The 23604-nt window shown below is 44.5% G+C and overlaps 1 protein-coding gene across 3 annotated transcripts in view; it reads right to left on the bottom strand.

Annotated features, from left to right (window-relative positions):
• The window catches only part of sh2b3 (SH2B adaptor protein 3), a 238434-nt gene that overhangs the window by 198806 nt on the left and 16024 nt on the right, over window positions 1-23604 (bottom strand). For all 3 annotated transcript variants that reach the window (XM_070887858.1, XM_070887856.1, XM_070887857.1), the window contains exon 2: window positions 21619-22443. In XM_070887858.1, coding sequence (XP_070743959.1) covers window positions 21619-22416 — 798 coding nt within the window. In that variant the 5' untranslated portion in view covers window positions 22417-22443. The remainder of the gene's footprint in view (window positions 1-21618; window positions 22444-23604) is intronic.

Raw genomic sequence — 23604 nt, 5'->3', positions numbered from 1 at the left:
TGTGGGGAGCCGGCGACTGGAAGAGAAATCCAGCTGGCAGTGTTTGGGAAAAGAATGTGTGGGTAAATCCCACTGGAGAAGTGCATCCTCCCTCTCTAATGTGGTAAGTTAGTGCACTGGAGTGCTGCACCATTGGATTCCCAGCAGAACTTTTGTTTTAAAGTACTTTGGATTTTTACATTAACAAAGCACAACATGGTGAATGGTTTCCTCATTCCACCCTGATGCTCTGCCTTCAGTAGGAGTAGGATAATCGTCAGGTAGAAACCCCTTTTTCCCCTCTTTTACTTATCTGTGAAACAGTTAACACCTCACTGAAATGGTGGTACATCTGCTAGTGGTATGCTCTTTTATCTTCCCGACCTGCGGTGGTGTCCTCTCACAGGTCGGGGTGGCCCACAATGTTTCAAGGGCCCCCGCTGCTCTTTTACCCTCCCGACCAGCTTCCAGCACGAGCTGCTACAAGTGTGTGACGGCTTCGAAGTGGGTGACTGTGTGACGTCATCAAAACCCAGGTCGTCGTTTGGAGCGTGAGCAGGAACATCGGCAGGTCCCTGGTACAGCGGAGGAGTGGGAAGGTCATGCTCAAAGGATCCTCGATATATGCTCAAAGGATCAGGATGTTGAAACAGTTTGGGTGGAGATAAGGAATAATAAGGGGATAAAGTCACTGGTGGGCGTAGTCTATATGCCCCCTTACAGTAGCAACTCTGTTGGTTGGAGCATAAACCAAGAAATAGTGGTGGCTTGTAAAAAGGGAACAGCAATAAAGATTTTAACCTCCATATTGATTGGACAAATGAAATTGGTCAGGGTAGCCTTGAGGAAGAGTTCATAGAGTGCATAAGGGACGGGGGTTCCTTGAGCAGTATGTAAGGAAACCAACCAGGGGGCAGGCTATCTTAGATCTGGTCATGTGTAATGAAACAGGATTAATAAACAATCTCCTAGTAAAGGATCCCCTTGGAATGAGTGATCATAGCATGACTGAATTTCAAATTCAGATGGAGGGTGAGAAAGTTGGATCTCTAACCAGTGTACTAAGCTTAAATAAAGGAGACTATGAAGGTATGAGGGCAGATTTGGGTAAAATAGACTGGGAAAATAGATTAAAGTGTAGGTCAGTTGATGAACAGTGGTGTACATTTAAGGAGATATTTCATAACATAAAAATATATTCCAGTGAGGAGGAAAGGGTGCAAGAGAAAAGAAAGCCATCCGTGGCTAACTAAAGAAATAAAGGACCGTATCCGATTAAAAACAAGGGCACACAAAGTGGGCAAAACTAGTGGGAGGACAGAAGATTGGGAAGCTTTTAAAAGCCAGCAAAGAATGACCAACAAATATATTCCAATGAGGGGGTTGGACTTATGAGGAACGGTTGAATAGGTTGGGCCTCTACTCATTGGAATTCAGAAGAATGAGAGGTGATCTTATAGAAACGTATAAGATTATGAAGGGGCTTGACAAGGTGGATGCAGAGAGGATGTTTCCACTGGTGGGGGAAGACTAGAACTAGAGGACATGATCTTAGAATAAGGGGCCACCCATTTAGAACTGTGATGAAGGGAAATTTCTTCTCTGAGGGTTGCGAATCTGTGGAATTCGCTGCCTCAGAGAGCTGTGGAAGCTGGGACAGTAAATAAATTTAAGACAGAAATAGACAGTTTCTTAAATGATAAGGGGATAAGGGGTTATGGGGAGCAGGCAGGGAAGTGGAGCGGAGTCCATGATCAGATCAGCCATGATCTTGAATGACTGAGCAGGTTCGAGGGGCCTTATGGCCTACTCCTGCTCCTATTTCTTATGTTCTTATGTTCTTATGTCAGGGCGGAGGAGCACCGAGAGATCGTGGAGGAAGTGCAGCAAATGAGGATACAGAGTCCAGAAAAGCCAAGGGCCCAGAGGCAGCACGGGCCAGCCCACACTGCGATATGTGTGCGCATTAGATCCGTGCAGCAGAACAGGTCTCCAGTCATCCTGGTTAAACCTTGCCACTGGATAAAGACCTAGCTCTGTCAAGCCCGTGTGGTGGCTGATGTGCAACAGTCACCACACGTTAAAAAAAATCCCCGCACAGGCATCTTCCACCCCCTCAATTCGAGGGACCGCATATGATATGATGATGACATCTGCCAGCACAGGATCCGCCACCACTTCAACATTTACCAAGTAGGCTGAGACCTCAGTACAACATTTCTCTTTGTTTTAATTATTTTTATTACTAGGATAAGTGTACAAATTGAGAAAAGTTAATACAGCATACACTAAGAAGTAAACAACTGTAGACCCAAGGTCCATTTGGATGTACATCCAAGTCAGAATGTACATAGGAAGGATCATATACTCAAAATGATAACCTGTCTTTTCTCTTTAATGAAGACTGACTAGTTAAATATTTCCAACATTTTCTGTTCTTATTTCATAGTATTTTATAGTAGAGAAGGAGGACATTTAGCCTATTGTGCCTGTGCCACCTTTCATAGAATCATAGAAATTTACTGCACGGAAGGAGGCCATTTCGGCCCATCGTGTCCGTGCCGGCTGACCAAAAGCTATCCAGCTAATCCCACTTTCCAGCTCTTGGTCCGTAGCCCTGTAGGTTATGGCACTAAGAGCGCATCCAAGTATTTTTAAAAGGCGGTGAGACTTTCTGCCTCTACCACCCTTTCAGGCAGTGAGTTCCGGACCCCCAGAGCTCTCTTTCTGAAAGAGCTACCAACTTATGCCTACTCCCCAGCCTTTTCTCATACCCTTTTATATTTTTCTTTCAAATATTTATCCATTTCTGTTTTAAAAGCTATTACGGATTCTGCTTCCACCATCATTTCTGGTGAAGAATTTTAAGGTTGGCATCTCTTAACAACCCTCGAGTAAAAAGAACATTTTCCTAAACGCTCTCTTGGTAACAATCCTAAATCTCTCTCCTCTAGTTCAGAATTTACACAACACCAACATCCAAGGGCGGGACTCAAGTACTAGAACAATGCTGTACCGAGTAGACTATTCAGTTACAGAACATGAATTTGACATCAACTTTTGGGCCATTTTAATTGCCATGTGGGAAACTCCGTTCATCATAGGCAGTCTCTTGAAACCAGGATGACTTGCTTCCAGGCCAAAAAAGGATGAGTTCACAGGTGTTTCAATGAAGGACCAATATTCCAGGTCCCGAACTACATAGTCAAGGGTGAAAGATGCCTCTGCATGGATTTTTTTTAACGTGTGGTGACCGTTGCACACCAGCCACCACACGGGCTTGACAGAGCTAGGTCTTGGTCCAGTGGCAAGGATTATCCAAGACTACTGGAGACCAGCTCTGCTGCATGGACCCAGTGCGCACACATATCACAGTGTGGGCTGGTCCATGCTGCCCCTGTCCCCGAACTCACGGCTCTCCTGGGCCCCGATCCCATCCCTCTACAGTCTCTCGCCGCTCCTTCGTCCCGACCTCGCCACTTCTGCTGTGTCTGCCCACGCTCCAATCACCGATTGGAGAACACCAGCGGCAGGTCGGGGCCACAAAAGGAGCGGCCTGGAGGCCTCGGGAGCAGCGTGGCTGCCATGACTACTTCAGGGAGCAGCGCGAGCTGGTGCAGGAGGGCGACCGGACTCCATTAGCACACTAACGTATGGCACTCCCCATGGTGTTCTACTACCTTTCCAATAAAATACACTACAATTCTGATTTTTAAAACACATTCACTTCTCCAGTGCTGACAATACTGCTCCACAATGTAACCGAACATACTGCGGAGTACCAGAAAATCCAGTACAGGGCATGTTGTGCCACCACAGGAATTTGTTGCACTGTGGAGGCGTAGATCACTAACTGCTTCCTGTGATTCCTTACACAATGAATCCTTGGAAAGAAAACATCATTACAACCAAAGGATAAGTAACTCATTCAGTCAACTCACGCCAGGCAGCCGCCTCTTACCAGCACAACAAAAGAGTTCCGCCCCCTCTGTTGGGAAATGATGGATGACAAGAGAACGAACACACAAAAGAAATGGGTGGAGGTTATATTGATGTATTGCATAAAACTCACATATCTCTTAAAAAGAGGCAAGTCAAACCTAAGCCATTCATTTGTGGATAGACGAACAGACATACCAAAAGTGCATGCTGCATCCTGTAAAGATCTGTCATCAACCACAAAAACAACCTGGTAGACATTAATGAAGGATTAATCACAATCACATATTTCTGCTTTCTAGAAAACAAAACTCCAAAAGCACTTAGTTCAGTATTCTCTCTGCTGTCCCAATACAGCAGTTACTGGCCCAGTTTTAAATGATAGTTTTTGTATTCATGCCAGCTCTCATCAAGGGGCCATTCACAGGAGTTCTGAGTGCATTTTCACAGGAAGAATGAATTTCACCATTAAGCCTATTTAGTAAAAAAGGCAGTCTAGTTTAAAACAAGAGCTAACTTTGGCAACAAGTGCTTAACCACGCATTGTACTGCCAGCAGTGCTGACCGAGGAACAAGCTGCTGCCAAAGGGCAAAATCCAACAAACACTGGAATGATTCTGTATGGAAACAGCCAGGCGATGAAAATCCCGAAGACTTGAAATCAGAAATAATATGTCTTGATTTAAAGACACTGGATTGATTTGTAGCAAGAAGTTAAGATAAGCTCAGTTAGCACCCGTGCCAATGTTTAGCCAAATAATCAACAACTGCTTTTAACATACTTATACAGATAATACCTTCATTTTTCTCCTCTAAATTGGTGTTGGGGGCGGGGGGGGGGGGGGGGAAGTCATACAAATACGCGACAAGGCCCCGAAAAGACGCACTAGTTCATGCATCCTGTCCCACACAACTACAATACCTTGTGCATCACCATAAATACACCCCACGCCACCAGAAAACCATCTAATCTCCTGAGTGAGACGAAAAACTAGATAAAACTCAGGTCAATTAGCGAATGAAATCTGGAAAATTTCCCTCTTTAGGTAACCAAAACTAGTCCAGGAGAACACTCTGGTCCTGATTAATGTTATACAGTAACCTAGCTTTTATGGACCCAAGTTTGGCCCTCCGTTTTTTTCGGCACACCTCCAAGTTCCCCGCCGACATTTTACATCAGAAGCAGCGGCAAAAAAAATCTTTGCGATCATGGCCAATTCTCGCACCGTCTGTGGAGCTGACATGGCGCAGAACAAGGGGGGGGGGCGGAGCTAGGTCCCGCCGCTGAAAACAGTGCTGGGACCTCTGCACATGCACGCTAGAGTCTGCGCGCATGTGCAGTAGCTCCTGGCAGACCGTTTCTACAAACACGCGCTGCAGGATGTGTGGGAGGGGCCGAAGCACTCCATCCCTAGCCCTGGCCGAATGGGCTCCCTCATCGGTGGCCCGCGGCATTCCCTAAGGTAGGACTTCTATTTTTTATTTGTACTCATTGATTTTGGTGCTTTAGGTGCAGGGTTCCTTCTATTTTATTGGTTAATTAATTGCTTATTACTTTTTGTGCTTTGTTTGGTGCTTGGTGGTGCTTGAAATATTATTACTTGCGCCGATTCCTTAACTGTAAGTAAGGTCTTTCTGTGCGGACAAAATTGGACACATACATTGCCCTAAGTTAGTTTAGTACAACTTTTTTTTGGCCAAATTGGCATAAATGGTGTAAGTGGCTGGGAACACCCACTTTTGGAAAAAAAAACTGACCTAACTAACTAACTCACTTACACTGGTGCAAATTAAATGGCCATATTTGCAACTAAAAAGATACACCAGAAAAATCAAGTTACACCAAAAAAAACAGTGCAACTCATGGGGAAATTTGGGCCCTAAATGAGGGGATCGCCACCCCAACCAAAAACCAGCCCAGCTCTTGCTTGAAGGAATGTAGCGAATCAGCATCCACCGCACAAGACGGCAGCCTGTTTTACAGGCCCACGATTCTCTGGGTAAAGAACCACCAGGATTGATCTTATCCAGGATTGCCGTATCAAAAGTGTTAAGCTGGGATTTTGAGGCTCATCACATTTTAACCCAAACTACCTAAAATTAATGCAATCTTAAAAAAAAACAACGCATCATTTCTTACACCATATATCAGGAAAAAAAATCACAACACCACTGACATCCAGTAGTGTGCACGCATGCACACACACCCTCCATATGGGGGTGGTGGGGGGGGGGGGTGGGTGGGTGGGTGGGTGGAGGAGGGGGAAGGGGAGTTAAAATTGTCCAGGTTAAGTTGCCAGGAAACCACCCCATTCTGAATTTTAACATGCTCTAATGAGCTGGTGGCAAAGACACCAGCCCAAAGCCAGCGGACTCCTTCTTTACATATGCATACCTTGTCCTAGTAACATCATTAGGAGCCAACCGCAATGTTAACTGATGGCCTAAATGGGGAAATTGCTGTGGTTTTCCTGCCAGTGGGCTAGTGGAAAGTGTTTCTCTGGGCCCCACAGAATAGCTCAGGCCTCCTCTGCGCTTTAATTCCCCCACTCTCCACCACTTCCCAAGTGCAAGACCCTTACAAGACAACCCCAAAAGCCAAACCCATCACCTACCTTGTGGCGGCCTCTGGGCCACACGATTTTTGGCCACTTCCTGGAACGAGCTGAAATTCAGCCGACGGGATTTAAATTAGGCCCAAGAGTTAAAATAGCCTAGGCCTCATATCTGGGGCAGCAGGTGAGAGTCCAACTTGCCTCACTACCCACCATTCCAAAACCCGCCCAGAGTTCAAGATCGGGGCCCATGTGTTGCTAAACTGATACTCGTTTTTGTTCATTTATACTTTCACATAAATCTTACCCATGCTGCCTCTCTGACCCCATGACCTGGTCTGCAAACACAGATTACACAATCAGGTTGCAAGGTATTAGAAGCACCAATGTTGCTGGACCGAGGCATAAACAGGAAATTCATAATTTCTTAGCAACATCACTTACGGCAATTACCGCCACGTTTTACAAGAGAAAAATCTTTGAACTGGTTGTATTGCAATTTAAAACGATTTTGATGTTTGTCTTTGTCAATCATTCTAATAATTTCCTAACACAATGCTCTCTGTACTCTTAAAAAGTATGCCAGAAAACAATTCATTTGGAGTACCTGCTAACTAAACAAAAATAAAACGCATACAAAAACTTTTTTTTCTTGTAGTACAATCAGTTTAAAAGTACTACATCGAAGGTTTTTTCAGGGAGGTTGAAGTCACTATGCAATGATAGGCAAAATGCTAGTGGTACAATGCAAAGCTGCAATGATGACTCATAACAGAAAAACTGAGAGAAAGTGGACAAGAGCCTTGGTGAATAAATTCATGCTCATTGATTTATCTGAAACTTAATTTAAGTTAATCTGAAAACATGCTGTGCATCTGACAGAGAAGGATTACACCAGCATCAAATCTAATTCACCTGAAATCTGCTACCTTAATCCACAAATATTACAGCAGTGAGGATCAACAAAGCTCTTCACAGGAAGTAACTACTGCCTTGACTCACCGAGATTCTGTCCCCATTTTTTACACAATGATTTTTGAAGCACCTTATGAATTAACTCTAGATACAATTTTAAAAAGGGAGAATTTTCCATATTAATACCTGTAGCTGGAATGCAAACGTTATTCCCGCTCCCTAAAGATTCTATTATTATCGGATTTAACCTCGAGCATTTTTGGAGGCTTTGGACCACCCAAAGGCCTGCACTCATTTCATATGTTACTCGTGATGACCAAGAACTCAAACTTCAAAATAAAAATGGGGTGACTTGTTTGTGTTTATGAAGATTCACAGCTGATAGAATCACTTCACCGGTCTCCACAGCAGCTGTCTCTATGGGGAGAAATGTTCGTAATCTTGAACCAAATCTTGGCCAACATAGATCTGAAAAAAGCCAGATTATAAAGCAGTTGTATTGCATTACATCCACAAGCAAGTATGTGTTGATTTTACAAAGGATTGTTGTGCAATTTGACAGTTTGGTATATTTTACCCAGGACTTTTTTTTCAAATCTAAATTTTGATGCGTGACAATGGAGGCGAAAACAGTCTTCCATTAAACAGTTTATTTGAACCTAACATTCATATTTCAAATCAGCCCAAGATAATAAACCTCTCTCAGGCAGTTATTTAAAGATCTGAGCGATGGATTTTAACCATTTTCTTCCACAATGCAAAAAATAAAAACAGCCTTAAAATGGCACTAATTTGGTGCTCAGTTTGAAGAGGCCACAGGCCAGAAGATATGCAATGAAGTGACAGGAAGCATTTGAGGTTGGACCAGTACAAGAACAAACCTGCATTAATATAGCACCTCATCACATCCTTAGGACGTCCGAAAGTGCTTTCTAGCCAATAGATTACTTCTGAGGTGCATTGTTGTTATGCAGGCAATTGCAGCAGGCAATTCACACACAGCAAGGTCACAAGAGCAAACGAATAATGATCATTTAATCTGTTTTTGGTGATATTGGGTGAAGGAGCAATGTTGACCAGGGGCCCGAGAACTCCATCTCCTTCTACACATATTGCCTTTGGATCTATTATTGTCCACCTGAGCAGGGAGGACCTCAGTTTAACATCTCATCCAAAATATAGCACATCTGACGATGTAGCGCTCCCTCAGTACTGCATTGAAGTGTCAGCCTAGATTATGTGCTCAAGTCTGTAGAGAGAATTCTTCATTGCTTCAGTATATACTACACATAATCTATGGATATAGGACACGGTGATTAAATACAAAATAGGGAAACAAATGTACACAATATCCTTTCTCCGGCTGGGAAATATATACGTTTAGAAAGGTTCGATGTAATGTATGACTAAGACTCATGCACTGTTTGGATTAGACAGAGAACTAAAGTAATAGGCATAATAGTAAACATTCTCTAGTGTCTTAATTTTCTCAGTGTTGCAGCTTAGTATTTCTGCAAAAAAAAATTTTTGCTGACAACATATTTAAGCAGACTATTGAGTCACAATCTTTCAGCAATCTATCTGCAACACCTGCTTCCTCATAAGCCATTTCATAGAAAACACTTTGCTTGTTTTCTGAGAAATGTGACAAGCATAGCTTTCATTTACGAAAATAAGAGATGTAGAACTTTGATTTATATTTCAGCAATCAAAGGGTCACGGGCATATGATCAGGGACACAATACTTCTATCTAAATAGAATAATATCGCTATCAGAAATGGACAATATTCTGTGAATAGATCGACTGTTTCGTAGGTCAAGGACTTTAATAGATAAGTTGCTGTATTCCGTAGTCTGTGAAATCCAGTTTGTGCGTCCAACATGCAATGACTGCTAACTGGTCTCTACTCCATCCAGGTTCCTATATTTATATTAAAAAAAAATTCTCTCATTTCCTGACCAATATTTATCCATCAATCAACATTACGAAAACAGATTATCTAATGATCACATTGTTGTTTGGGGGAGCTTTCTGTGTGTAAATTGGCTGCTGCGTTTCCTACATTAAAACAGTGACTACACTTCAAAAAGTATTTCATTGGCTGTAAAGCGATTTGAGACATCCAGTGGTCGTGAAAGGCACTATATAAATGAAAGTCTTTGTTCTTTTATTTCCTCACCTCCTTTCCTAATGTGCTGACTCTTGCTGGATGGAATACAGTTGCAAAAGCACGAGAAAACTCCCAGTATCTCACCCAAGTGGTCCTTCCTTTTTGAATTGTATCTGCAACCTTCATCATCATAGGCAGTCCCTCGAAATCGGGGAAGACTTGCTTCCACTCTAAAAGTGAGTTCTCAGGTGACTGTACAGTCCAATGAGAATTACAGTCTCTGTCACGGGTGGGGCAGACTGTGGTTGAAGGAAAGGGTGGGTGGGGAGTCTGGTTTGCCACACGCTCCTTCCGCTGTCTGCGCTTGGTTTCTGCATGCTCTCGGCGACGAGAGACTCGAGGTACTCGGCGCCCTCCCGGATGCTCTTCTTCCACTTTGGGCGGTCTTGGGCCAGGGATTCCCAGGTGCCGGTGGGGATGTTGCACTTTATCAAGGAGGCTTTGAGGGTGTCCTTGAAACATCTCTCTGCCCACCTGGTGCTCGCTTGCTGTGCAGGAGTTCCGAGTAGAGCGTTTGCTTAGGGAGTCTCGTGTCGGGCATGCAGATGATGTGGCCCGCCCAATGGAGCTGGTCAAGCATGGTCAGTGCTTTGATGCTGGGGATGTTGGCTTGAGCGAGAACATTGATGTTGGTGAGTCTATCCTCCCAATGGATTTGCAGGATCTTGCGGAGGCAGTGCTGGTGATACTTCTCCAGCACTTTGAGGTGTCTGCTGTATATAGTCCATGTCTCTAAGCCATATAGGAGGGCGGATATCACTACTGCCCTGTAGACCATAAGCTTGGTGCCAGGTCTGTATGGTTCAGCAACATCATGGGGTGCATTTACCTACTGGGCCAAGTGTTTTTTGACATTTTTCTCTCCTGCTCTCCTCTCTTGAAGATGATGATTGCTTGCTGATATATATTGCTACAGCCTTCATGTTTGAGTCTTGACAGTGAGGATTGGCGGGCTATTCAACTGCAGAGGCATCAAGACTAATCCTGCCCTTGCTCAACATTCAGACATGTGCATTTCCAGTTGGAGGCACTGCATTGGAATCAAGAAAAAAAAGCAGTTGATATTCCACTCCCTATTCCAGAGTGTTGAGGTCAATTGAAGTTCTTCCACCGCCACCTTAACCAGGCTGGCTAATTCAGTAAAGACCGAGACCAGGAGCTGAGGACGAGTGAATCACTAAAAGCTAACGTACAGGTGCAAAAACTTATTAAAAAGGCGAACGGAATGTTATCTCAAAAGGGATTGGAATACAAAAGTGAGGAAGTGATGCTTCAGTGATACAGACCTTGGTCAGATCAAATCTGGAGTACTGTGCTCTGTATTGGAGGGGGAATAGATATACTGACCTTGGAGTGGGTATAAGCACAGATTCACCAGAATGATACCGGGGCTTAAAGGGTTAAATTAGGACAGATTGCATAAACTTGGCTTGTATTCCCTAGGTTTATATCATCTAATCGAGGCATTTAAAACGATAAAGGGATCTGATGGAGTAGATACAGAGAAATTATTTGCTCTAATGGGGGAAATCGAGAACAAGGGAGAACAAGGTTATAATCAGAGCTAGGCTATTTAGGAGGGAAATTGTGAGGCACTTTTTCCACACAAAGTGTAGTGGAAATTTGGAACTCTCGCCCAAAAGACTGAGGATGCTGAATCAACTGAAATGTTCACTACTGAGATCGATCAGTACTGATATCAAGCGATATGGAGCAACGGTGGGTAAATAGAGCTGAGGCACAGGTCAGCCATGATCTAAATGAATGGCGGAACAGGCTCGAAGGGCTGAGCGGCCTACTCCTGTTCCTATGAATCAAGCCTGGAACCTTCCTGGCCTACAAGGCTCAGCTTGTCTATTCACAGGATAACTTGCTAAGCCACTGAGGTAGCTAGCTTCCCCTACATTCTTTATCTTTAAGGGGATGTGGAAAATGAGTCTGTTGCTTCTCGCAGAAACAAAATGCCCTTCAGTTACTTGAATACAGAAAAAATAAGTAAGTCAGATCGCTAGTTTTGCAAAGTGTTGGTTCAATGTGCTGTACTGTACCATACCATAATAGGACATGTGTGCAATCCTGCTGTTACTCATGTGCTGTGTGAAGCTTCTCATCATAGGAAGGGAGAGAAAACCAGCAGCAAATCGACTCAAGTCACTTGCGCCTCCCAGCAGCTAGCTGCAAAGAAGCATTGGCAGAGGCCAGAGGACAGTTCTCTTACCAGCCCTCCAAACTAAGGAACAAATGGGAGTGGTACATGGGCTCTTCTAAATGCTGCTTTTATCTCTGAATAAACAAAGAACATTCTCTAGACCACAGTACATCAGGATCACAGGTACAAGTCCATTTTAAGATAATTACACACCGACTTCACTTTGAACCAGTACAAAACCGGCAGCCAAGTTCCATTCAAAATAATGGGAATTCCTGAGATTCTTAGACATAAAAGGCATACAGTCCTGTCTGTGCTTTAACGGTATGCTTTTTTCTCGTCCCTTCGAGACTTTTGTTCAAAACATCAAGAATGCAAGTTGTTTTGACTTGCATAATTTAAGTGGCATTTCTCTGAATTGTCTGACATGATGGGCCGAACGGTCTCCTTCTGTGTCATAACTTTTCTATGATTCTACAGTATACTCTTCCGCAAGTTTTCAAATGAAGTTGGTAGATGGGCTTTTCTAAATGCCACTTTTATCCTCTGAATAAATTTGATTGCGATGGATTAATGTTATTCAAAAGGGCATTTGTATCAGAGAGGTCCCAACGTCCCAGGGATAGAGTGCTAGCCAGATTACTATACGGTGATCCCTCCTGAAATGCACATGTGCGCGTATCAGAATCAGGTCTGAATGTCCGCTTCAGTCAAATAGCCTGCTGATGCTTAGGACTGGATTTTCGTTGGGCTTGCGCCTCTATTAGCGCCCCAGAGTGGCGGTAATGGCTCTGGAAATTATTTCTGGCTGGGCGCCCAGCTTCCAGCGCCCCGCTGGGAAATTTGGTGCCGGTTTTGTGGCAGCGCTGAGCAGTACCGCCCGGGAGTGTCAAGCCGGTGTGCAACGCCCCCATTATCGTCCCGATCTCAAAACTTGTTTTGTGCTGACCCAGTAGCGCCCCATAGCTAACCCGCCTGAAAAACCAGGTGGTCAGAGCTGTTCTGGCGATGGTGAGGGAAGGAATGACTACGTGAGGTAAGTGTGATTGGTTTTGTTTTTGCGATTTGTCTTTATGTGGGGTGAGCAAGGTATTGGGAATGTTTTTTGTGGCAATCTTTTTTTCCAGGGAAGCCTCTCTTGGAGTGCTCCAAAGCCGGCTCTTGAGCAATGGATTTTCAGCTGCTCAGCCAACCTAGCGCTCTAAGAGAGATGTGGAACGCCTCTCTTAGCGCTCCACTCCACACTCCGGACCCAGCTGCTGGATTTTGTGGCTGCAGACGTAAACCATTTCCTGGCGCACAATTGACCTCCCCGTCGCCATTATTGCCCGAAAAAGCCTCCAAATCGAAAATCCACTCTTAATGTCTAGATGGAAAATGGCTGCTTGGATGAAATACGGGAGGATTGCTGCTGCTAATGGAACTGTAACCCTACTTAGGTCATGATGTTTAGCAAAGGACGGGAGAGAATTGGAAAAAATAAATTGCAGGATAGAAATTTAATACTGGTCCTGTATTGCTAGAATTCTACTGAATGACAAAGCTAATGGAAAGCAATGTTCTACAATAATGTACCAGATATTAATATCAATTCAAAAGATCATTTGGTTCTTTGAGGTAATAGCCATTTCTAATGTGCCTGGGGTAAAAATTCAACTGCAAGAGCTCAGAGACTTACCAAAGACTGAAAAACAACACACTTCATATACTGTGCAAAAACATCCTGGCTCCCTGGTTATTGTTTGTGTTGTTCTGTACTGGTACAAACTAGGGGGAAGGTCAAATTGCAACTGAAATGAAAGATTACAATTCCCTCAACACAGAAATAGTCACTCCATCTGGCTGATTTTTACTTAAGCAACAGTGACGAGGGCGGGGGGGGGGGGGGGGGGGGGGGGGGGTTGCAGGTCTGCAATTACTGTGGAGTTTTTAAAGCTTGTTCAGAACCAGTTTAACAGGAGCAAAGGCAGACTAGTAAATCCATCCCAGGTGCACAAAGACTCAAAATGCACATCTTGGAATGCCTTTGTGCCATTAGATTTGGAGTATCTGAGCCACACAGGAAAATTTGACCTCTGAAGCCTGTGCCTGACCTCAAGCAGTGGGGGCATTAAATTACATACTGCACCCCTTGGCTGGAGAGGCAGAAAACTAACAAGCAGGGTTCTTGGTCCGATCGCTGCTTACTGACTTGTACAACATCCGCACACTCGCACTTTTTAGTACAAGGAAAGGCTCAACTGCGATTCCTCCCAGCCGCCACCCCCCTCCCCCGCAAACCCTGAATTGCCAATACTCAAGGTCAAGGCTCACACACGGAAAGCAGACACCTGAGTTTAATATTAAGGCTGCTGGCATCTGTGGGGTTATAACCCACTTAAGTGCCTTTACAACAGAAGAAGAGAAAATGGGGGCGGGGGGTATGTAGTGTTTGAAATTTAGTGGACCAATGAATATAGTTTCAGTGTACTGCTGCTTTCTGTGTTTAATCTCACCTCAATCATTTCTTCATTTGAAGTACTGAATAAATTAAAATGTACACGATAGGTAAAGGATTGTGTTTAGTACTTGTGTGCAAAGCGGTTATTAGTTGTCAGAGAAGCGAAGATGTACCAAATATAGAAGTAAAATCCAGATAAAGGGAAAAAAATGCACTTCCATGGTACAACAACAGGAAACAGAACATCAAATGTTTATCTGAAAGTCAAAGGCTGCATACAGTCCAGTACAACTACTACCCACAGTTTAAAGAGAAACAAAAGAATATTTTACATTTTCATGTGGAATCAGTCAGAATTTTTTTTAAAAAATGACCTTTATCCTTAATTTTGCGCAACAATCACAACAATGTTCTAATTTCAGTTCCTGAACAATGGCACTTCGTTTGAAAAAGTATATTGTTGATCAATATAACAAATCAATAGGTTCGCGGTTTCGTGCGGTGTGGTAAATAATGGGCTTACGCCACATAATGCAGCAGCAGCCTAAACCAAGATATTCAACAAGCAATCCTCCAACAGCTCAGTGGCTAAATGCAACATAAAGAATGGCGCTGAGCTGCACGGACCACAGACTTGGTATCGGGGGAAACTGGAGGCTACAGGGGCAATGGGAAAAACTGGGATACAACTCTGGGATGAGTGGAGGAGAGAAGAGGGTAAATTGTTACACAGCAAAGAATAATCCTGAAAGCCCCAATTAATTCCAACATTAACAGCAGCCAAAATATTGAAGTATTGACAGCCTCCGGCAACCCTAATGTTCATACAGCCTCCTTCAGGAGGAAAAACGGCCAATTGAATCCAACAAACTCCATTATTTTTCTTGGTATTCAATTTGCTTATTCCGTGGGTCCAGTTTTTCCTCTTACCCTGAAGTGAAGCTCTCCGCTGACACAATGCATTCTAACTTGCTGTCTGGGGAATAGGTTGTTAGCACAGGAAGCATCACCAAGGGACTGGAATGTCAAGCAACCAGCCCACAGATTCAGCTGTACCAAAACTTAACAGAATAGTGTACAGCTGGAAGCGAATTGCACAGCAATAATCCAACGGAACAGCTCGGGTGACATCAAACCCTGACCATTTTTTTTTGTTTTCTGAACCCCAAGATTTGATTACTGTCTTAATTCTCATACAGGTATCTGTTACCGCTTGTGAAATGCAACAGGCGGGTAACTGTCTTGCTGCAACTGATTTTTATGGCTGGTTATTTTACATAGAAGTTTTCTGATGGTGTCACATGTGGGGAAAAGGACATTACTAATGTTATGACAGGATTGGAAAGTATAAAATGGAGGAGCTGTTGTATATTATCCCCACAGCATATTACAGTAATAGGCAATAAATACCAGCTACGCCCACATCCCGGAACAAATAAAAAGTGTCACTGTGTTGTCCTTATTATGAATACCAGGCTATGAAACTGCTAGACTAATAAGAGCACTGGGGCGCCAAGAAAAAGCTCTGCATATTCTTATACCTTGCTATGTGTTGGGACAGATAACCAGCAAGAAAAATTTTACAACACATTATTACCTACAGTACACCCTGCACCGGGAACGGAGAAAAAATATTCTTGTGTGGACATCAAGTTTGGGAGCCAGATGGAGGTAAAAATCATAAAGTCGTACATCACAGATGCCTGGACCGGCTCTTTGATTGAGCTATCCAATGAGTTCCACTCTTTCCCTCCGTGTTGTATTGTGATGCCTTCTGTAGTTAAATAGTTTGCCTACAGTTACTGTCCAAGCCCACACATGAAAAGAGCGAAACTTGATCCAGCTACTGAAGAGCTACTTGTGCCCACCACTGATGCTCATGCCTTCAGCCATCTAAACCGCAAGCTCTGGAATTCCTGTCCCAAGTCTCCCTGCCTCTCTACCTCCCTGTCCTCTTTTTACACCCTCTTTAAAGCCCACCGCTTTCACTAAGCTTTTAGTCACTTCATTGGCTTGGTGTTGATCTTTGTCCGATTATGCTTCTATGAAGCACAATAGGACGTTTTTCTTCATTAAAGGCTCTTTATAAAGGCAAGTTATTGTTGTGCCTTCAGGAGAGGAAAGAAGAAAAAGGGAGAAATTTGCCAAAAAAGGGACACTCTGAAAATACTGCTCTCCTGGTTTTATTAGCGGCGAACAAGTTTTAAGAAAATCTCAAATATGGAGTACCTTAATATTAAAAATGCTACCATTACTCCCAATGGGTTAATCTGGCAAAAATGTTCAAGGAAGAGCTGAAGCATAATTAACATGGCTAATGAGCAGGAAATGTACGGTTAAATATTTATGTAACATCCAGAAGGGCATTGCTATATTAATGCCGCTGTTTATAGGAGGCCAGGGAACATCTCCATGTTTAGATGCACTCGCCAGGCAATAAGCGAGTGCTCACCAGCACCTCATAAACTTCACTCTTCTGGGGTTTTTAAACCAAACCATCAAAGGATGAAACATCCAAACAGATGGTAACAGCAGATGTGCTGAAAATGTGACCTTTTGCTCGTATCTGTACAAGAGATGGTATATTAAGAATGGATTTATCTCGGATTTAGCAATTCATTTTAACTAAGTGAAAAAATTCAGAGAAATGTTTTGAAACCACCCATTTAAAACATATCAGATATGGACTATTAAGCATGAAGCATAAAACAGCAATTCAGTATGGTTAGAACCAGTGAAATTAACCATTACTACAAAGGCCTGAAATGTCAATTTATCTAGTTTAATGGAATATTCGAATAATGTTCAATACAGGTACAGCGCCAAGAATCCGGAGTTGCGGAATGATCTGTGGCAGGGTCGTCCAGAATCCAGAAAATGTTCCGGAATCCGGACCTGCCGCCGCCCCCCCGCCGACCTCTCCCCCGCCTTGGCCCCCCCCCACCCCACCGCTCCTTACCTCGGCCCCCGCCCCCTCCTCCCCCCCTCCCCACCACTCTTTACCTTGGCCACCCCCCCCTCCCCACCGCTCCTTACCTCGCCCCCCCCCACCGCTCCTTACCTCGGCCCCCGCCCCCTCCTCTCCTCCCCACTTCCCCTTACCTCGGCCCCCCCCCACCGCTCCTTACCTCGGCCCCCGCCCCCTCCTCTCCTCCCCCCCCCTTTACCTCGGCCCCCCCCACCGCTCCTTACCTCGGCCCCCGCCCCCTCCTCTCCTCCCCCCCCCCCAATTACCTCGGCCCCCTCCCCACCGCTCCTTACTTCGGCCCCCGCCCCCTCCTCACCTCGGCCCCCCCCCACCCCCCCTTACCTCGCCCCCCCCCCCACCGCTCCTTACCCCGGCCCCCGCCCCTCCCCTCACCCCCCCCTTACCTCGGCCTCCCACCGCTCCTTACCTCGTCCCACGCCCCCTCCTCTTCCCCCCCCTCCCCCATCCCCCCTTACCTCGGCCCCCGCCCCCTCCTCTCCTCCTCCCCCTCCCTCCCCCCAAGGCATTTCCAGATGCGGGACGCGGAAAGACGTTCCGAAAGTCCAGAAATACACGAACCTGGGCTCGGGCGTTTCCAGATTCGAGTCATCATAAAGACGTTCCGAAGTCTGGAAATGCACAGAATCCGGAGCGGCCTCTGTCCCAAGGCTTCCGGATTCTCGAAGCTGCACCTGTATTCATTTTAGCCAGTAAAATTACTTATTCAACATGACACGATGATACTCAAAGAGGTTTATAGTACTGCAACATGCTATCTTTACTGAACACTGATCCCTATTTACTATTTTTCATGCATTTTTGTAAACTTTGACGAATAGAGAAAAGACTCGCACACCCACCAGAGCAAAGAGCAAATTTTAATCATTATAATAAAGATTCAATTTTTAAAATTGAAATGACGTGAAGAGAAAAATAGATGATGTTTTTACAGCCAACACAACCTGCGTTTTAAAACTGATCCACCTTGACTTCTAATGGGTCCTCAAAGCATGGATGTAGAGAAGTATGGGCACAAATGCACAAGCTAGCTCTCTATGGTGTGACACTGATACACGGCACCAACATGTCAACATAAAATACAGTTGTTATAGCAAGGAAATAAAATAAAGAACACTTTAACTAAAGCAAAATCCCGCGGATGCTGGGAATCCAGAAAAAAACGGAACACTGTATGCTGGTTGACCAAGCACCATGTAATAATTCAGAATTTCTGATCCTATTTGCCTTTATTATAGAATGGATGCCTTCAACAGTTCTTTTACGTAATAGCTAGTGTAAGACATAATCCAGCACAATTTCTATAACCACAACAATTTGGTCCAGCTCAAAACATTCTTACACTTACTGACAAACATTATTGGACCAACATTTACACGCTCCATAAGGATGGCAAAGGAGTTCTAAGATGCTTCTGCATCATCCTCCATAATCCCGACCTCTGACAGCCATAATTTGTACACTTTTTTTTAACAATGGTATGATTGTCAAATCTTGTAAATGTAGCTTGCACATTGCAGGGTGGGGTGTGGTTTAACAGACTCATTATGGGATGAACATAGTCACTAACAAATTACTAATTATCGCTGCTCATTCTGCACTCAAGCTGAAGAAGTAATTTTTTAAATCCCTTGGAAATTACATGAGCGCATAACTTCTGATAATTCCTTGCCCTAGAAATTGGACAAGCCCCAAAAATGGGCGCGGGCTGATCGCGAATCATGCCTGTTCCTTCCGATGCAGGCAGTACGCAAACTTCATGTTGCCTGCTCATTTATAGAATAGTAGCATGCAGCCATGCGCTGAATGAGCTGCTGAGTGACTGCATGCCTCAGTAGGGGGGGCCCCCCCCGAGTTTGTGCGAGGCTAGCACCACTTAAAGTTAGCTTGCACCTCTTAAAGGGGTGATGCCTTTTGGCTGCAGCAGGTGCGGGAAGTGGCTGGGGGAAGACTGTGAGCAAGAAGATGTACTGATGGCGCAACAGGGCAGAGCACAGGCTCCAAGATTCTCTGCGCAGCACTGGAGACCTTGGTGGAGGAGAAGGAGAGAGCCCCTATATCAACATGGGGGGCAGGATGCCTTCCAAACAAAGTCTGAGCAGGCAATGGGAGCAGATAGCAGTCTGGTTTGGTATGGAATGTTTGTTTTGTAGCATTGTGGCCAAAAGGACACTAACGGTCAGTGACAGAGGGAAGGTAAGATGTGGGAGTTTTGGTGAATGGGCAATTAGGGTTGCATTCACTGGTACTGCAGTCGAATGAGTCAATCACGGACAGTCCAGCCAGAAAGGGGCTGTGTTGGTTGCCTCCTCGCTTCTTCCCTCAGCTCTCCGCCGCATGCATGGTGACTATGGCTCTGCCCTCATGATGGTGAGGTTGTGAAGCATGCAGCGGACCACAACGAATCTTGAGACTCGCTCTGGCGAGAACTGCAGAGCTCCTCCAAAGCAGTTCAGGCAGCGGAAGCATGCAGACCAATGGTCTGCTCCATCAGATTCCGTGTGGCAACATAGCTTTCATTATACGCATGCTGCCCACGTGTGCTTGGGTTGCGCACCAGAGTCCTGAGCCAGGTGGTCAGCGGATAGTCCTAGTCACCCAGTAGCCACCCTCTGGTTTGTTGTGGTGGCTCAAATGTGGATGGTCCAGTGGACTGCTGCAGCATGAAGGCATCATAACGGCTGCCAGGGATACAAAGCGCTGACCTGCATGATCGCCTACCAGCTGGACATTGATGGAGTGGAATCCCTTCCAGTTGTAGTACATCTCCGAATCCACATGTGGAGCCTGCAAAGCAACATGTGGGTCGTCGATGGCACACTTCACCATGGGGAAGCCTGCTATCCTGGCAAAGCCGTGTGCTTAATCCACCTGCTTCTCTCTGGCAAGAGAGAATAAAATGTATTCACCTCTCTTTGCATACAGAGCCTCTGACCTCCCTTATGCAACAGTGCACGGCAAGCTGGGAGAAGTTGGAAATATCACCTGCTCCAGCCTGGAAGGAGCCCGCGCACAAGAATTCATGGCCACGCTCACCTTCACAGCCACTGGCAATGCCATCCTCACCCTGACCGAAGGCTGCAATTGTGACTGCAACAGATGGCAGTTTTCAGCGAGCACTTCGTGAAGTGGACACGTCGCACACACTGTTCCTTGCTTAGGTTGCGGTGGGAGTATTGCTCTTCAAGACCCTGGGTGGATATGGCTTCCTGCTGAGAACCCTTCTCCCTCTCCTTCCCCCCCTCTCCTCCTCCCTCTTCAAGCAGCTTGTCCTCCTCAGTGTGGCCTCTGCTCATTCTTCCGGTCATGCTGCAGGCTAAAGGGGATACAAACTACTGCACCCATGTCTGGGAGCAACTGATCTGAGCAGAAGCCTCGAGGTAACCTGCCACACCACTCCCCGGAGACTTCAGCAACTTCAAAGAAGATAACAAACCACCAAACAAACATTCTACAAACTCACCAAGAGCCAGTAGAAATCAATCATAAAGCAGTTGAAGATCCCTTTAAATATCACTGGTTGGGGGTCCTTCCTGCTGCTGAATGCATGTTCAGCTGAGTGTGTTTAAGAGAGGGCGTTAGCTGGTGCATGGAGGCCGAAAATGACAGCGATGTCATCCAATCAGCGTTGCATGTTAATTGATGACATGATCTGCATCACCTGCATAGCACCGTGCACACTCCGTCGTCCGTGCTAACGATTGATCCATGGTCCGCCGTGGCACGCATCAAGGGTGTGCATGCATGGACGCTATTTTGGACTCAAAAAGGCACTGGTAACGCCAAAATACGGGCACTACGGAGCCAGATTTAGCAGCCAGTATCTGGTCACCAAATTGCCGATATTTGGAGCTGCATTTATTGCCCAGTCAATCTAGTCAATGGTCTTATCCTTGTCTGATAAGGTGGCTTACAATGCAGATTCAGCACAACATTGTCACATCACAATCAACAAGATTTTATATATTGATCTTCCCTAGTCATCCTCTAAAATGGTATCAACTCAAAATGTTACTAATAACCAAAAAGAATTCAAAGGTATGTCTTTAACATGGCTGTGCCTCACACACCTGTGTTGCTCTGGCAGGAGACCAAACCAAGTGCTGAAACAGATGCTGCTGTAAGAGATATCAGATAAAGGCACATTAGCTACAGGTTTGTGGGTTTATTGCATGTAGCTTATTACAATAGGTTTAAACAGGTCCCCATTGCTGTCTATAATCATCTCAACTTCATACAAACAGCTTTGATACAGAACAATTAAAGACCCAGCCAAAGTCTGTAGTCATGTTGAAACTTAGCTTAATCTGAAATCAATCCTTCATAATCACACCTGACGAAATGAAATTCTCGTATGTAAGCATTGGCGCAGAGTGATCCTTGGCGTGTGCAAGGTGACCTCTGGCGTTTGTGATTTGACAAAGAATTGGAACGATTGGCTACGAATTTCCCACAAAAAAAAAAAATCTTAAAGTGTACGTACCTTTGGTGGATCAAACAACTCCAAGACATATCCATCACCTTCACAAGACTTTGCCTTGCGCACAAGCAGCCTACATTTTTGCCATCGTGTCCCCATATCCATGCTGACATCATCCACCACCATATAATTTAAAACACCTTCCTTGCGGACGTCACGAACCTCTTCTCGAGACGGAGTCCTTGGCCATGTGAATTTGTAAGCCAGATTTTTAAACCAGTCCTTGTCAGGTGAGCCAGCCACTGCAGAAGCTCCCTCTTTACCTTCTGCAGCTATCGCCTCGGTGGACTTTCTCCGGAACAGACCCCGTATACTGCCTCTCACACTTCTGGTAAACTGACTCAATGCTTTAGGTCGCTCAAGTGACGGGCATGCAGAAACTGAAACATCTTCAGAGCTTCGAGCTTTGGACGAAAATGGGAGATTTGTGTCCGAACCCCTTTCTGTCTGTTCAGCACTGTTCACCTCAGATTCCATCTTGGGTAAAACCAGACCAGAAGAGCCATCGGTATTCTTCCTGCCCGTTTCCCTGTAATCCTGTACTCCTGTAAAGGGCACAATGGTACACCTGTTCATAGCAAATCCCTCCTTTACCTCATTCTTGAAGTACTGCTGAAAGAGATCTGTGAAACGTAAAGAAAAGTTTTCAGCCCCCTGTATGTCGTGATTTGGATTTTCATTTGCAAACAGCAAATACTGCCTAGCAAGCTCCTTGGCAGTGGCATGGGCACGCAGCTCACAAAACTCTTTCCAGCTACGCGGCTGCGTCAAAGATCCTTGTTCTAGAGTGTTGCCATTCATTGCAACATCTGGGACAGCTGGATTTTGCTGGAAAAGGAAAAACAAAATACCATGTTAGAGGTTTTGGAGGAAGATGAAAGATAAGAAAATAAAGATGGCAACCAAACAAAATCTGGGTCAGAGATATATATTACAGCAAAGGCCGTTGTGAAGGAAATGCATCCCTTATCCTGGATGTTCCTATTAAGCAAACAATTTTAAAAGTTCTGCACTGTATATGATCAAAAAGAAAACTAACTCAACTCTAAAGGCAAGATTTAGTTATTGAGAGGGCCTAGAAAGACCTATTGAATGCCTTAGGACTAACAGGCTATATAATGAACTCAAAAACTCTTACTAGGCCTACCTGTACTTCATCTGTTAACGATAATCAGCATTCGACATAAACAGTATTCAATTAAAGACCTATAGGTGCTTCAATTGCTTTTACAGTACTAATATTGGCAACTTTAAAAGAATCATTTGCAGTACAGGTTGAGAATAATGCCTGTGAAACAGAAGCCGATCTGCCATTGGCGATTTTGGTGCTTCCCCCAATGATTCCGTTGATACATGCACTGTGGAACTGAGCCCTGCAGACCAGAAGGGCCAGATTCAATCTACATTAGATACTGAATTATTTGAGCTTACACAGATCAATTGGCTTCAGTGTTCTTGAGCTAATGATGGGGCAGGGTGGGAAGAAAAGAAATCAGCGAGGGTTCACACTCTAGTGACTTAATAACACTACATTATAACACTACACTGTCCTGATTACATACTTGGGGAAATATTGCAATTACACTGTTTTGTGGATTAAATAATTTATATGTTCTAAACACATGAAGCAAACTACTTCTTCACAATACTATAAATGGATCCTAAAGGATAAACGAGTATCACGGTAAACTCCAACATTTGCACACAAGAGATGAAGACGCATCATACTAAAAGAAATGGGCATGAAAAGGATAAAAGGGCACTAGAGAAATAAATGATTGAAAGAAGTAAATTAAATGATACATACATACATCAAATCAAATGAAATAAAGCATCAGTTATGATCACTATTACAAAAATATGTACAAAACTCTAACCATAAATATAAATGTTTTTGAAGAATGAGTTTATTTTGGCAGTAACATTTTGTCTAAAACCATTTGCCTCAGTTGTAGGAATCTCTGCAGAACCACACTCTGAATGAAACGA

The sequence above is a fragment of the Pristiophorus japonicus genome, chromosome 8, assembly GCF_044704955.1.
Source record: "Pristiophorus japonicus isolate sPriJap1 chromosome 8, sPriJap1.hap1, whole genome shotgun sequence".
In the NCBI taxonomy this organism is placed as follows: domain Eukaryota; kingdom Metazoa; phylum Chordata; class Chondrichthyes; family Pristiophoridae; genus Pristiophorus; species Pristiophorus japonicus.
This window is presented reverse-complemented; position numbering and strand designations above follow the sequence as displayed.